Source organism: Apis cerana, linkage group LG15, assembly GCF_029169275.1.
Source record: "Apis cerana isolate GH-2021 linkage group LG15, AcerK_1.0, whole genome shotgun sequence".
Classification (NCBI taxonomy): domain Eukaryota; kingdom Metazoa; phylum Arthropoda; class Insecta; order Hymenoptera; family Apidae; genus Apis; species Apis cerana.
The window spans coordinates 3,290,808-3,306,349 of NC_083866.1; the positions used below are offsets into that span (position 1 = coordinate 3,290,808).

At 30.0% G+C, this 15,542-nt stretch overlaps 1 protein-coding gene across 24 annotated transcripts in view; it reads right to left on the reverse strand.

Moving 5' to 3' along the window:
* The window catches only part of LOC107998030 (MICOS complex subunit Mic60), a 52,718-nt gene that overhangs the window by 5,406 nt on the left and 31,770 nt on the right, over positions 1-15,542 (reverse strand). For all 24 annotated transcript variants that reach the window (XM_062085577.1, XM_062085594.1, XM_062085596.1 and 21 more), the window contains 3 exons: positions 15,122-15,280; positions 10,017-10,120; positions 8,650-8,837 (listed from right to left, as the gene is read on the reverse strand). In XM_062085577.1, coding sequence (XP_061941561.1) covers positions 8,650-8,837; positions 10,017-10,120; positions 15,122-15,280 — 451 coding nt within the window. The remainder of the gene's footprint in view (positions 1-8,649; positions 8,838-10,016; positions 10,121-15,121; positions 15,281-15,542) is intronic.

Consider the following 15,542-nt stretch of genomic DNA (forward strand, 5'->3'; position numbering starts at 1 on the left):
TATAACGGTTAGCTAAATTTGAGCGAGCCCTTAGTTGGGGTCGTAGATCGATCGTAGATCGTCGTGGCGAAACTTTTTCCTCGTGGAGCCGTTTTCCAGGCCAGGGGTTAATGTAATGGCCGTCTCGCCGATCGAACGAACTTCTCGAAGCGTATCGATTAATTGTCGCTCCCTGACGAAATCGGGGGGAGGGGGTTGTTTTGTCGTGGACGACGTTATTATAAAAATGAAGGAGGGATTTGTCGGGGTGTGAATTAATTAATGAGGTATTTTCGGTGGAATTTCAACAATAGGGGAGGGATTGGAATAGGGTTTGAAGAAAGAGGGTTGTTTTTTTTTGTGATTAAGAATCACGCTGATCGAAATAAGATATAAATATTTCGAGTTATTCAAGGATAGATTGAAATTTGCTTGAAATGGAGATTTATATTTAAGATTGTTACATATGTTGATATTTAAACTTGTTTTGTGCAATTTATTTTTATAAGAATGATAAATCTATTTATTCTATTTCAATGAACTTCAAGTATAAAAGAAGAAATCCTACGATAGATTGGTTAAGGTAAGACATAAAATTAGAGAGAAGAATTAGAATAAATTGTAACAGACTGATAAAATTATTCAATAAAAAATTGCAATTAAATTCAACCCCCTCTAAAACGAAGCCATGATCGACATTCGGGGAGAGAAATTCGCTTTCTAAAAGTTCGTGCAACGTATTCTCGAAGAATATCTCGCGTTCGCTGAACAAGCATCAAAGAAATTTCAATCTCGTTTGAGCAAGAAGCGAATACAAAAAACGTGCCTCTCCATTCTTCCTCCTTCTTTTTTCCTTTTTTCATCGCACATATCTATATCAAGGGAGAAAAACAAAGGAGGAGGAATTAGAAGAGGCAATCTTCTAATTAGATTCTACGAGTTAAAGACTTGATTAAAAATCATTACGATTGCTCTTTCATCCCTTGAGATTGGATGATTGTAAACAAATTGGATTTTCTGGAAGTTGTATCTGGGATTGAATTAAAAGTTATTTGAAGAATTATAATTTAAAATGATATTCATGATTCTTTCAGAATAGATAAATTTTGTTGGAAATAATATTTTATAATTCATATTAAGAATAAGTTCAACTCTGGAATGATAAAATAACGATGAATTTCAACTATAGAGAAATATTTGGATATATATTATGCTACAGGTAGTTAAAACTTGTTAAGTGAAATTATGTTAAACGCAGAAAGAAAGGAAAAAAAAAAAAGAATCCTCATTTGCCTTAATAATAGTAAAACTAGAAGGCGACTTGGTACAGCCACAAGAATGGCCAGAGAGAGGTTTAAATTATACCTTCATTTGGTCAGAAAATTGTGGTCCATGTTGAATTACAAAGCTCTAAACTCACATTAATTAAAGTAACAGTTGTTCTAACGATAAGGGAGTACACTGTGAGATATTATTTAAATTGTTACTACGCTTTTATCTTATAGACACGTTCCACTTCGTTACGAGTTCTAACGACGAAGAATCTTCTCTCGAAAAATGAAATTCAAAATCGATGTTTCGAATTAAAGATAGAAACGATATTCAATTTTCTATAAAATACAACTTAAAAATATTGAAAATTATAAATTAATAATACGTAATTCGATTGTTTCCTACCAATTGAGAGAGCAAAATCCATCTCTAAAGGATTGACTGAAAATAGAGAAAGAAAAAAAAGAAAAAAGATGTTTGAGGACCCAATTCTAACACGAAATCCTCCTCGCTCACGTCAGTTGCAAAGATAGAGAGAAATCCTCCTCCCGAGTTTTAATTAGAATCCTGCAGTTTATAGGCGAGTGCAGGAACTTTGAAATGGAACGGAAATCTGTTACGTTCCACTCGTGCAATGGCCACGAAGAATCGAGAAAGGAAAAGGAAATAAAAATTGTGCGCTTGCTTCTTGACAAATATACCATTTAAAAGAAAAAAAAAATCCCATTATTAGACCAAAATTCCAATTTCAAAACCTCGGCAAGTTGAACAACATCGATACTGGCAAGTTCAAGTTTTTCAATTTGATTGTAAAAGTTCCAGATTCCTTGCTCAACCTCCCTTTCTTCCGCCATCATGCTACAACGTACGTGATCGACCGTGAACACGAATATCACCGCGTGTAAACCCGGCTGCTGCTCGTGAAACGACCTCCCCTTCCACACACACACACACAAGTTACACACGACACGAAGGGAAATAAAATATGCGGCCGTTATACAAGGTGCCCGCTTTCAATCCTTTCACATCGATATAAAATATTACGGGCAATGTTTTTCAGGAAACATCCCTCTATCGGTGAGAACTGGAGTTATATTTTGGAGGGAAAGGTTATGCAAAAAAATGTGGGTCGCGTTTTCTATAATTTATATTTTCAATTATCGCTTTTATAACGTGTATATATAATGGAAAGATAATAGCGAAAAATTGTTAGAATTAGAATAATTTTATTTTATTTACAGAGATCAATAAGACATACAATGCTTCCTGTGAAATATTTCTGCATTTTCATTAAAGATAGACACTTCATACGAGGATAAAAAGGTGGTAAATGAATGTTTTAACCGGAAGTGTAACGTGGTTCACGGTATAAGAGAGGGTTAGGCGAGAGACGTGACCGGATGCTCCCCTTCAATATTAAACTTTAATATTCAATGGCCACTTTTCTTTACCGATACCTAGTTCTGCTAGCGATGTTTTTATGGAAGACGCGATCTTCAATGTAATTTTTCTACAGATGGCTTTTAGAAAAATGATGAAATCCCATTTTAATAGTATTCCCAAATTAGATTATTCCTAATTTTATTTGTTAAACGAAGAAAAAGAAATTATAATTTAAAATTTATACTTTGAAAAAAAGGGGGAACTATAACATCTCTTATAATAATTTGTGCTAATTTATTTCTATAATCGAAATAATCATCCCCCTTGATCGAGAAAATTAAAATCTCAACGATTTCAAATAATTTTCCAAAGTGGAACTTAAAAGTGAGATTAAAGTTTCGTGATGTTTGCTATAAATTTGATTTAACTTTGTGCCGAACGATTCGATGAAATTAAAATTACCAAAGTATTTAAAATGGTGAGTGAAAGGTTTCGCTCTTTTTCACTCTTTTCCTCCTGGCGTTTAGGGGATAAAGTAAAGAATGGTAGATGTGAATTTATGATTATATTCTACTTGTTCTTCCTAATACTTTGTATTATTAAGACAAGAAAAAATTTGTTAAATAAATAATAATAATAATAATAATATATAATTAAGTTTTGTTTGATTTAAAAATATGTTTCTTAAGTATTTACGGTTTTATAATAAAACGAATAAAATATAAATATATATATATATATTAATATTTAATTAAACATTTATTCATGTTAATTTCTCTCTGAGAGAAATAAAAGAAGGAAATTGTTAAGAATCTTCCAATTCTTGGACCTGCCTTTTACGAAGAGTCAACACAGAAACTTCCGCCAACAAGAAGCGGAAGTTGGGACAAATCCGTAGAAAACTCTTCGCGATACAAATGTTTCTCGTAGAAAACTTAAAGTGTCTCCGCGAAGATTTCTGGAACATTCGTTTTTTCCCTGAAAAACTTTGGAAAAATACTTTTCCATGCTTTCTTGTATATTACAAATCTTGAGAAGGACAACGTTTCTTATATATTTTTTCACTTTTATAATTTGCTCCCTTATATAATTTTTATATAATTATATCTGCAATTTCTATTTCATATATCATTATGCATAGAATAATTTTAACAAATGGTTAAATAATACTAAGTTTTGAAATTTGAAATAATTTTCAAAGAAAATAAAATGTAACATCCCTGTAATTTTTTTACAAATTTGTTATTCGCAATTCTGCAATTATAAAGTTATATTTAATAATTTCTTTTCAAAAGGAAACGAAGAAAATTATTTTCTTTTTAAAACAATTGTACCAGTAACGTGGTGCAACAGTTACGGAAAAATTTATTTTTAACGAAAAATATTCGTTCAACGTGCGAAAATCAATTTTATCGGGCATGAAAATTAAATGCACACCCACCAAAAATATAAAGAAAGCTTTCAAGCAGTGTAGAAATAAGCAAATATAGGAGCGGCTGACGTAGCGCGGTGTTGTACTACTGAAACCACCAATTTTTCCCAATTCTATTAAAGAAATGCTTTCAAAAGCGATCGTGCTAAAAATATTCTCACTCGTATCTCAATATTACAAAACAAAATCTACACAATGGGGGTCAAAATTAAAAAAAAAAAGGTAGAAAAAATGAAAAAAAAAAAAAAAAAAAATTCTAAACGAAACCAAAAGCAATGTCAATTCATGGAAAGAAACAATCAAAGCATTCTTCGCTATTTCCACACTGCGATATTCATATAAACACGAGCCAATTTACAGCAACGCGGAGACAAAAGGGTGGAGGAACGCAGAACTTTAAAACCGAAACAGCTCGAACGAATTTTAATCAGCCTGCTTTTGTATAATAGACAGGACAATTTCGAGATCCAACGAAACACAAAAGGATAAATGTTGCGGAGAGATAAATTGTCGATCGACTTTGGGAGAAAATTTAATTTTTTTTTTTAAATACTTTTTGATTATTTTTTACTAAAATTAATTTAACACGAATTATTTATTGATTGATTTTTTATAAAGTTTCATGAAGATTGAATTAAAAGGATTAATTAAATAAATTATAATGGGAGTAATTTTTCCTAAACGTGGACAAATTAGTTTTTTTAAATTACAGGTAACAAGGGAAGGATTATGATGGAGTAGAAAAGCTGGGATTCTTCTTAATTGGGTTCATCGACGTTCCAATTATGATCCTGAGTATGAGACTCTGCCAGCCATGCGGCCATGATTTATGATCCCATTGTTTGCAAGAATTTAACCGAGAAATTGGCGTTATCGAGCTTCGCGTTGCCTCGTCTTCTCAATGGAGAGTGATTTTATAATCTGTAAGATTATTTATACGTGGATCTTAATCTTTTCAATTATCGATCATAAACTGATCCGACAACTCCTTTGACGAGAAGAAAATAAAATGAAAAAAAAAACTTGCTATTTTGATAGAATTATAAAAATTGAAAGTATTGAAGATAATTAAAAATGATCCACTTCAACTTTCGATTAACTCTCAAGTTTTAATCTCAAAATAAACAGATGTATTAAATAAATTTCTTTCTCTTTGTTAAAAGTAATTAAATATAGTTTAAATGGAAAAGTTATGAAATTGCACCGTAAAGGAAAGAAAGCATAAAATTGACTCTATCTCCATATTTTGAACTATAACGTATCCAAAACCATCTATCATCTATTCAAAATCTATCATCTATTCTTAAAGTTTAAGCTTTCTAAATTCACAATGAAACTAATTACCATCTTTATTCACAACCATTTATCATCCAATCAAGTGCAAGATATAAATCTATCTTTTAATTCTAATTAAAAATGAGTTACTATTATAATTAGATTCATTCCATCATAAATTCTACAAAATACACTAATTATAAAGAGAAAAAAGATTCTTCTTATTGCAAGATTTAATTATTATATAATCATAGTGAATATATAATCCTAAATATATAGGCCTAAATGGAAAATAAAAATTTCCAATGTTTCAATTTATTTCTGATCAAACTTCAACCTTACAATAAATAATAATTTTGCTCTTCCTCAAAGTTATATTACATTCTAAAATTAAAAAATGAAATTAAAAAATTATAGGGAAAGAAAAGGAACATAAAATGAATTTTACCCCATATCTTATCTTAATTACCCATTCATTCATCTAATCACCTCCTATAACCTAAATTCTACCACATTTATACAAAACCATTTATCATTTAATTTTATCTCAAAATTTTATCTCCAATTCTCTTAAAAAATGATTAAAAATTTCCAATTCTATAGATAATTATATATATATAATATATGTAATAACATAGATTAAAAATAATCCATTTCAATAATTCAATTTATCCCTAATCAACCCCTTAAGACCAAATTTAAAAAAAAAACAAATATACATAAGATAAAAAAAAATCTCCACTTACCACACACTTATTTTAATCATTCATCATCTAATCAACCATCCAAGGCCTCAAATTCTAATTCTCATTACACAACTCTCATCCCCCAATCTTCATCCTTCTTTAATCCAGCCAACAACCCCTTAATTACTTCACTACAATTCCGGACGCTGAATTTGCCTGTTTTTCACCATGTGCGAAAATTCCGTGGAATTTGTAACAGCGTGCACACTGAAACTCGCATATTTGCGCGGCCATATTTTTCCCCCTCCCCCCACCCCCCTCGAACGCGGATGTAGCTAGTCTCGACGCTAGTGTGGCGTGGGTCCAAATTTTAACGCAGCTTCTTTTTCATCGCTCGTTGAAATGTATCTATGATATGCATATTTTGCGGCCACGTTTTATCCGTCCACTTCTTTATGCATGCTTTATGTATTTTTTTTTCTTTTCGACGCAATACGCGTAAATTCACAGCCTCTGCAAATAGATATTTCAGTTGGATGCATTTGCATTTTTTTTAATATATCTCTCTCCCCATTTCTTCTGGAAGGAATGTCACGATTCTCGATCGTGAATTTTTGAACATCTTAGTTTTTTTTTTTTTTTTTTAATGTTCACTGTGCGATTTATGGAGTTTTAGAGATATATTCGTGAAGTATATCGATTATTGAGTTAGGAGCAAATAAACATTAAGGAGGTGTTTCCCCTCAAAAAAATATAATCTTGTATCAACGTCAAATGTACAACGATTAATTAATTTTTTCAATGTGGAAGGATTTTCGTTTGGAAAATGGTAATTTTTATAATAAATAGAAATTTCAACAACTTTCCTTCCTTATCTTTTTCTCTCTTCTTATAGAGAAATTAAAGTAAATACTGGAATAATCACAAAAAGTGTTTGCCAATATAAGACATCTTTTCCCATTTTTTACGTTCAAAAACACAATAACTATTTAGAATTCATAATTCGTAAAAATAAGAGCGGAGATATAATTTTTTTTTTTTTGCTCGAGAAAAATTCACTCGAGCAAAGTCAAAAAAATAAACGATACAGGGTAAATAACCAACCACCCTCTTCCACCCTTCGTATTCATACGCACCATAAAATTAAAAAAAAAATCGTGGGGGCCAGATTCGCAATTACGTAGCTCATCCATTTATTCAAAGCTTGCACCGAAATTTCTACAAGTTAAAAAATTATTTCGAGGAAGCTCTCGTCTAAATTCACTTTGCGTGCATGCGTTTAATACGACGAGTCTTGACGCTGAATTTAGGAAGTGAAAAAAAAATCGTCGAGGAAGAAAGATGAAGTCTCGATCATGATTTCTTTTCCCTCTTTTTTTTTTTCTGGTGTAATTAATGGAGGGACTTCTACGAGAAGTAGAAAATCGTCAGATTGATCTTCTGGTTTTGTGATTAATTAGGGTTCGTTTGATGGAAATGAAAAATTTCCCTCTGAGAGAATTTGATTCAGAAGTTTGAATAAGGATTCTGATCAAATAATTGAAAGGAAGCGGTGAAGGGAATTGTTGATGAGAATTTGTATCGTAAAATTATTTAATTTCAAGATACGTTGATTTAACTTATATTATATATTTTATATAGAGTAAAGATTTTGGATGGTTATTTTATCATTTCTTTTCAACTTTAAAATTTCAGAATTTCGAATAAAATATCAATGAAATTTAAGTTTTTAGATTAAATTACATTTATATCAAATCTTTCATTACAGCTTCTACTACTTTAATCTTTATAGAAATTTATTTTTATTATTCATTGTTTAGATTAACTTATTTTTTTTTATATAATGTACATGAAATTATTTCATCATTCTTTTATTTCTCTCTCTGTTTAATTAATTTTTTTCCTTTTTACAAAAATTATTTATCAGCAAAGTTTTTTTATCACAATCTCATAAAAAATCGAATTATCTATAGCAATTGCAAAACACTCCGTCACAGAAAAAAGAACATAAAGGTGAAAAATCAGGATGTGCGTTCGACCATCGATTGTCGACATTTCCAGCCGCACAGGATGCGGTGAATGTTGAAAGGTGTAACAAAACCTGGAACGTGTCGAATAACAAAGGATCGACGATAATACCGTCATTAAGTCTCTTCCATAAGAAACAACGTGGTATCGATAAACGAGCTGCTTGAATCCGAACACAGGAAAATTAATTTTCCTGTTTTGGTTGCTGCTCGCTCCTTCCAGAAAGCAACCCTTTCATCAACTAATTAGCAAACGCGACCCGATTTTCCAAATCACTTTCGACACGCAACTCGTGATTTTTTGGGTGAGAATTTTTATTATTTTTTTCCTTGTTTAATTTTCGTTAAGATTGGATTATTTAATCAAGTTAAACAACAATATCAATTTACAATATCGAGTTACAAATACATATTTTTGATATATTGATAAATTTTGAATTTTATGAGAGCAAAAATTTTTTAAGAGCGTCGTTAAACAGAACTTTTAAAATATTTGTCACGTGTGAGAAATAAATTTATATGCAATAAATTACTCGTTTAAAGTAAAAGAAGAAATATATTTAAGATTCTAAAACAGAATTAAAGGGGCACTTACCTGGCTCGATTGAGTATATCGAATGTATTAAGATCCTCCACATCGAAAGGTTTGTCCTCGAGTTCTGAACGAGAGATGGGACAGACATCCTTGAACATCAAATAGCTCTGAAGATAACTTAGCAAATAAACAGGCAGTGCTGCGCCCTCCTCGGGCACCATGGCCAATCGTCTGGCCACTTGTTCCACCTGAAACCCAGTTTCCACTTCGTAAATTCTCACTCGCCATTCGGATAACACTTTGAAATAAAGTTTATAATCCTATGGGCGAACGAAATAAAAGAAAACTTTGCTCGAGTTCAATTCCCTTTCGATTCCGTTTTATTAGCAAGATGATGGAAACAAAGGAATGTAAAGAATTTGAAGAGAATAATGAGCTTTTTTGATTGAGATAGACAAATGAAAATCTTTTGATTGATTAACGATAATAATTGGAAGGAATAAAAATGTTTGCAAAAAGATGTTTTCAAAAAAGATAATTAAAATGAATTTTCACAAGTTATTCAAAATGGAGAATAATTTTTGGTCGTGATATGGTTATTAACAATAATATTCAAAAGAATGAAAATCTCTTTTTTAAATTAAGATAAAGATAATAAAGTGGCAGAGATTAAGAGTTGGGATAAAAATAAGAAAGATTTGAAATTTAAGGAGAAAAGTCTGAGAAAGAAACGAGGATGAGAAATATTAGAGATTTGTATAATCTTTTATAAATGTTTAAGGAGTAAATGTCAAAGGGTAAGAAACTTCATAAAAAGAATAGTGAAACTGTTTTCCAAGGTGAAGTATAAAAATTTCTTGGCTGTGAAATTAATTATTAATTATTATATTCAAAGAAATGAAATTATTGAAAGATCTTGTTAAAAATTTTAAAAATAACAAAATAAGAAACGAAAGTGACAAATACATAATACTTTTTTACACGATATAATTTTACATTTTCCAAAGAATGAAATATAAAGGACGAAAGTTTTAAGAAACGAGAAAAATTCGAAAAGGGACAGAGATGAAAATTTCCTCGAAGAAGAGTACTCCTCAAAGGAAGGATTTTGAAGAAAGGGTGTAAAAAATTTCAAGTGTGGACACTGATAAATATTTATAGATATTTACACGATTTATCGAAGCAGTGAAAATATGGATGATGAAGCTCCGGGACGATAAAAAATTTCTAAAGGGTGCGATGAAAATTTTTCAATCTTCGCGCGTGACATTTAATATTTTTAAAAACTTGAGAGAAAAACTTGAGCAGTAGAGAAGAATGGTGAAAAAAAAAATTTTTTTCAAGAAGGTACAGTAAATAATGATAAATATTTTTAGATGCTTTTGTTGACGTTTATGACGTAGGATTGGTCAATGTAAAACCCTTACCTTGAGGAACCTTTCACGAAGAATGTCCTCCGGGAATACTCCCCTCTTCGCAGCTTCCACAGGAATGCCTTTAATAGCAGCCATCACCAGAGGATCTTCTTTCGCTGGGGAAAACAAAAAGAAGAAAGCTATTAACGAATTTTCCAGGATAATGTCTTTCCCTTCTTTATTTTTTATCCAAGAAATCATTCTCGATGATTGAAATTTAAAATTATTTATTCTATATATATTTTTAATTTATTCTAATTTTATATATTCTGTTTTTTTTTCTAAATAGCGATTAGTCGATGTAATTGAAATTTAGAATTATATTTTTTTTTATTCCTTTGTTAAAAATTTGTTAATTAATATTAATTAAAAATTTGAAATTCTTCATTTCCTCTTTTTTTTTGTCTCGATTATCAGTATATTTTTTCAGAAAATGTATTTTATTGTGCGGTAATCAGGATACACGTGCATCATTATTAACTTGATGAATGAAATTTCGTAAAAAGTGCTCGACAAAAATGTGTCCCGTTAAAAACTCTCAATTTGAATTTCAAAATTTTTTAATTCCACCTTCAATTTCGAAGATTCAAACTCCACAATTTATATTCTATTAAAAAATAAAAACCTACCCTTCGTGCTAAATATCGAACCCTCTATTAAAGGTCACTACTTTCCTAACTAAACATTTATAATAAAAAAAGAGTATCTTATTATTAAAATCCGAACGAAACCGTACTCCTCTACTCTTCTCAAAACTAAACTGAATAAATTAATAATAAGGATCAGAGAATTAAAAAAAAAAAAAAGGAAATTAAATTATTATTTTAATTATCGATTATATCAATTTTCAAATATTGAATCTTAATTAATCGATCGAATTAAAATTTTCAATCGATTAATAACCCCCTCTTTTTCTGAATGTTTATCCTAAAATGGTCGAGATTAAAAGGATATTGGCGAATTAAGCCGGTTTATTCGTGTAATTAACAGAAACGAGGGAAGGGAGGGAAGGGGGGAGGGATTAACCGTTGAAAGAGAGCGATATTATCGTCATTATTTAACAGAGCGAAATTCCCAGCGGAAAATTGATTAACATCGAGTTAACGCAATCCTCTATCCCCTCCATAACCTACTCTCTCCCCCCACCACTCCTTTTTCAACAAATCGCATTACACACCAGATGCCGTTACTTCGGTGGAAATACATTACTTTGCAATTTTGTTGAAAATTCTCCTCGGCCCGGAAACTCGGTGATAAATGGGCCGAGTGGTGAAGTTCGAGCCTCACCTTTTCCGAGGACCATGCCTAAAATTTATTCGTTCGGTTGGGATACGTGTCCTGTAATATCGGCGCTGCGGTGAACTTGTGTCGCTCCTTCCATTCCGCTACGCGATATATTGCGATCATGTAGAAAGAAGTAAGTAACTTATATTTAATGTTTTGTATTATATATAATGCTGATTGAATTTTTCTTTCTTTCTTTTTTTCTTTTTTTTTTTTAAATATGTGTTTATAACACATTGATTTTTGCCATTAAAATATTTAAATGAGGTTAGGTCTTTTCAATATATTTCGTCTTCGCAACAGTCGTTGAATTTGCGACAATTGTTTCCCGAGAAAAATTTAAGACAACATTTTACTATTGATTATAAATTAATCTTCTTGTTTAATGTTTAATGTTTTGCTAGAGAGGAAAAAAAAATATATAAATAATAATGTTAATAATAATGATTGTATATTATATTAATAATAATTTATTTTATTCTAATTGGTTTAGAGATTTTTTTTATAAATATTTGTATCGAATAATTGTATAATTAAAACAAATTGATTCTTCGAAAATTTTGAAATTTATTAATAAAAAAAAGTCACGTATAAAAAATTATATACCAAAATAAATTTTTAAAACCTCTCGATAATTTATAACAATATTACCTTTCAATAATTTTTAACCAATTTCAAACCATTCTACTTTATCGACAATTCGATTTAACCGAACGAGCAGATTTTTCCATAAGCCAGTCAGCTATTTAATTTGGTTAATGAATTTTCGCGACATTACCATCCGGACGAATATTCATTGGATTTCGAGAACAAGTAGTACTATTGTATTTACGCGTTTTATTTCAAAGATTAAAAATAAAAAAAAAAAAAACAGATGAAGTAAAAAGAAAGAAAAAATATCTCTATTATAAATCTATTGGATCCATGCATTGGTAAGTTATTTTTCTTTTTTTTTTTTTTAAAGAGAAAGAGAGAGAGAGAGGAAGAAATGAGAGGATATTAAAAAATAGAAATCAAAATAAAAGAAAATGAGAACAAGTTTCGAGGCTGAAATTCAATTTTATCGTCTCGAATGTTAAAATAATATCTCGGATAATAATTGCTGGTTAATTGTCGACGATAACAGCGTGGAAATAGCGGGATCAGAGGTTTTGGACGATTTCATGGTAATTTTAACGCGTTATTATTTCGCGTGGACGTTTAATCATTGCATAAATCTTCGTGGACTGCGTTCGAATGTCTGGTAATACATTCGTGACAAATTTACGACTCGTGAGACTGTCAAATTTGGAAATTTTGTGGGTAATTTCAATAAATACGAAAAATTTATTGGATATTTTATTGTAATTTTAATTTACGAACGTTTAAAATATCATAATTCTTGGAATAATTATTGGTTAATCAAATAAATTTGTTTCTTTTTTTAATGCGATTTTCTATTTTAATGATTCTTTTAATGGCTAATTTTCTAAATGAAATTGATTAACAGTTAAAAATACCTAATAGACATAACATATAATCGAGAAATTAGTACGGAGGAATTAATTTTCATTAATGAGTAATCATTGTTAATTTATCATTTAAACCCATTAGAATTGAATAATTAATGCATTATCGAAGAGTCTCGTTGAAAATTAACTACGATATTAAATTGACAATTCTTATATCCCTTCAGTAATATAATTATGTATAAATTTCTGTTTTCCAAATTACAAATTGTTCATTGAATAATAAGTTATAAAATAAAATAAAAAAATAAATAAATAAAATGAAAGGAATATAATTTTTAACCCAACATTGCCATCAAAATCAATTTACTAAAGTGCACGTGCAAATAAAATCCGTCAAAATTTCTGCACAATTTATTCCCAATAATCCTCAACAATTCATCACAAACTCCATCTCAATCCATCCTTTCTAACTTTTCAATGAAATAACCTCGATTAAAATTTCCAATTAAGAAGAAAAAAAATAAATAAATAAAATAACAAAATAAGATAAAACGTTAAAATACCAGTTTTCCCTGATATATCAGAGAATAATGTTCAATTATTATTTTTATATGATAGAAAAATATATAATATCATTTATAAAATCTGTGCAACTCTTTTCTATTATTATAGATATAATCTCAAATTTTACAAAATTCTACCAATTTGTTAATTCTATAATTTATAATTATTACAACTTATTATTTAATTGACAAATCCTCTTTTGTCACATTTTTTGCATCTTTTTCTACAAAAAAAGAAAATCCTCATTTAATATCACCTTATCTAAATCCTTAATATGAATAATTTTCGTAAAATATTATTTTAAACTAAATACAATATAGTACAAATTAAAAAAATTCTTTTATACACCATTCTAATAATAATTAATCCCTAAAAATTATTATAACGCAATATCTAAACGATTCGAATTTTTCCTCCCAAAAACAAAAAAAAAACATTAAATAAAGAATGATAAATGATCCATCCAATGCCTTTCGCAATTAACCGATCACGAGGTCGCATAATTAATGCGACCAACACGTGGAAACGAACCGAGCAAAGCGTTTATGCTGCGTTTCAACCCTCGATTAAGTCGTAAATCTTCCACCCCTTTTCCACCCTTCAGAACGCGAAATTAAAAAGATACGATTTTTCAAACCGTTTCAAACAGGGCGATAAAATATAGAAAAATATAATCCTCATGCGAGTGGAAATATTAATGCGCCCCTTGGTCGAAGGGGTTGTTTCTTCGAACGTGTTCTGTTTTGTTGAGGAGGAAAGAATTATCGAAAAGGAATGAACGAGACTTGCATTGCTGTTCTTTCGTCCAATTTATGGATGGAATTGTTGAAACTTGTGTTTCCTGTGTTAGGAAAGAAAGGGTTGAACGAGTAATATTCAAGTAGCATGTATGTTTTTGCATACTAATTTTGAAATGAAAATATGTACAGCGTATATGAAATAATTCTCTCTTTTTTTCTTTTTCTTTTTTTTAATGAAAGATCTCTTTGAAAGCTTCAGCTTCTTCTTTCATATTTTATCCGAACATTTTACATTTTACATATTTCGCTTTATCTTTGAGAGTTGATTTTATTTGTTTATAATATTGCACAGAAGGAATTTGAAGAAAATTCTTTAAGTCTAGTAAAATAAATAAATAAAAGGCAATTTGGAGTTAATTAACGATTGAAAATAAGAATAAACATTTCAAGCTACTTTAGATCAATTAAATAACTTGATCCAATTTTTGTAATCAATTGTCGAGTATAAATAGAGTTATAATCTCGTATGTATAAGAATAATTACCATTTAAATTGATAATACCTTAATTACCCCAATTATCAGTTTCACCATTTTAATTCCGGTTTAACAAGAATGCAAAGGGATAATAATATTCGTTGGAATTCGATAACTTGAGCTATCGCAAAGCAACGATGTTGCACATATTATTATACATTGGTTAATCATAATCCGCGAGAAATCGCGCGTCAGATTCGTGTATAAAATATTTTCTCGCGTGAATTGTGAACGATACAATAGGTTAGAAATTAAAGCGATTCAACGAAAAATCAAAATATCAAATTTCTTTTCTTTTCTCCTTCCCAAGATTATCCTACGAATTTTTAATTTTTCATCAATTTTGATTCGTATTATTCTTTCCTTTCCTCTGATTTTCGTTCAAATCTGAACAAATCTTTTTACGCAATAAAATTAATTTATCCATCCGTATTATATTAAAATTGTTATTTCAAACTTACGAAATATCGAAATATAATAAATGAGAATAATCGTTATAGTAATCGTTACTTCACAAATTGAATTTAAATCGAATACACTTACGTGCTGCCTTACAGACGGCCTTGATCTCCGACTCCAGAGGCCTCACGATTTTCTCTATGGGTGCGCCTGGTGGCCCTGATTTAATAGCACGTGCCAAGGCTGTGCAAGCTGACCAAAGAATCTGAGCGTTGGTTGCATCCTTTTCTTCCTCCATGCGAGCTGGAACCGATATAAGGAAGGAACGGTTTAAAAAAGAAAATAACGAGTAAAAAAAAAAAAGAAAAAAATCTTTTATTAGCAACACGAGCGTGAAAACTCGATCGATAAAGTGGTTCATCAAAGTTTCCGTTTTCGCTGGAACAACTTCCACCTCGAGTGAAAATAATGATATAGGAATAAACGCATAACAATGTCAATAGTTGGATAAATTTTCTTAAAGCGAAGATTCTATTTCGAAGAGAAGATCGGTTTTATATAAATT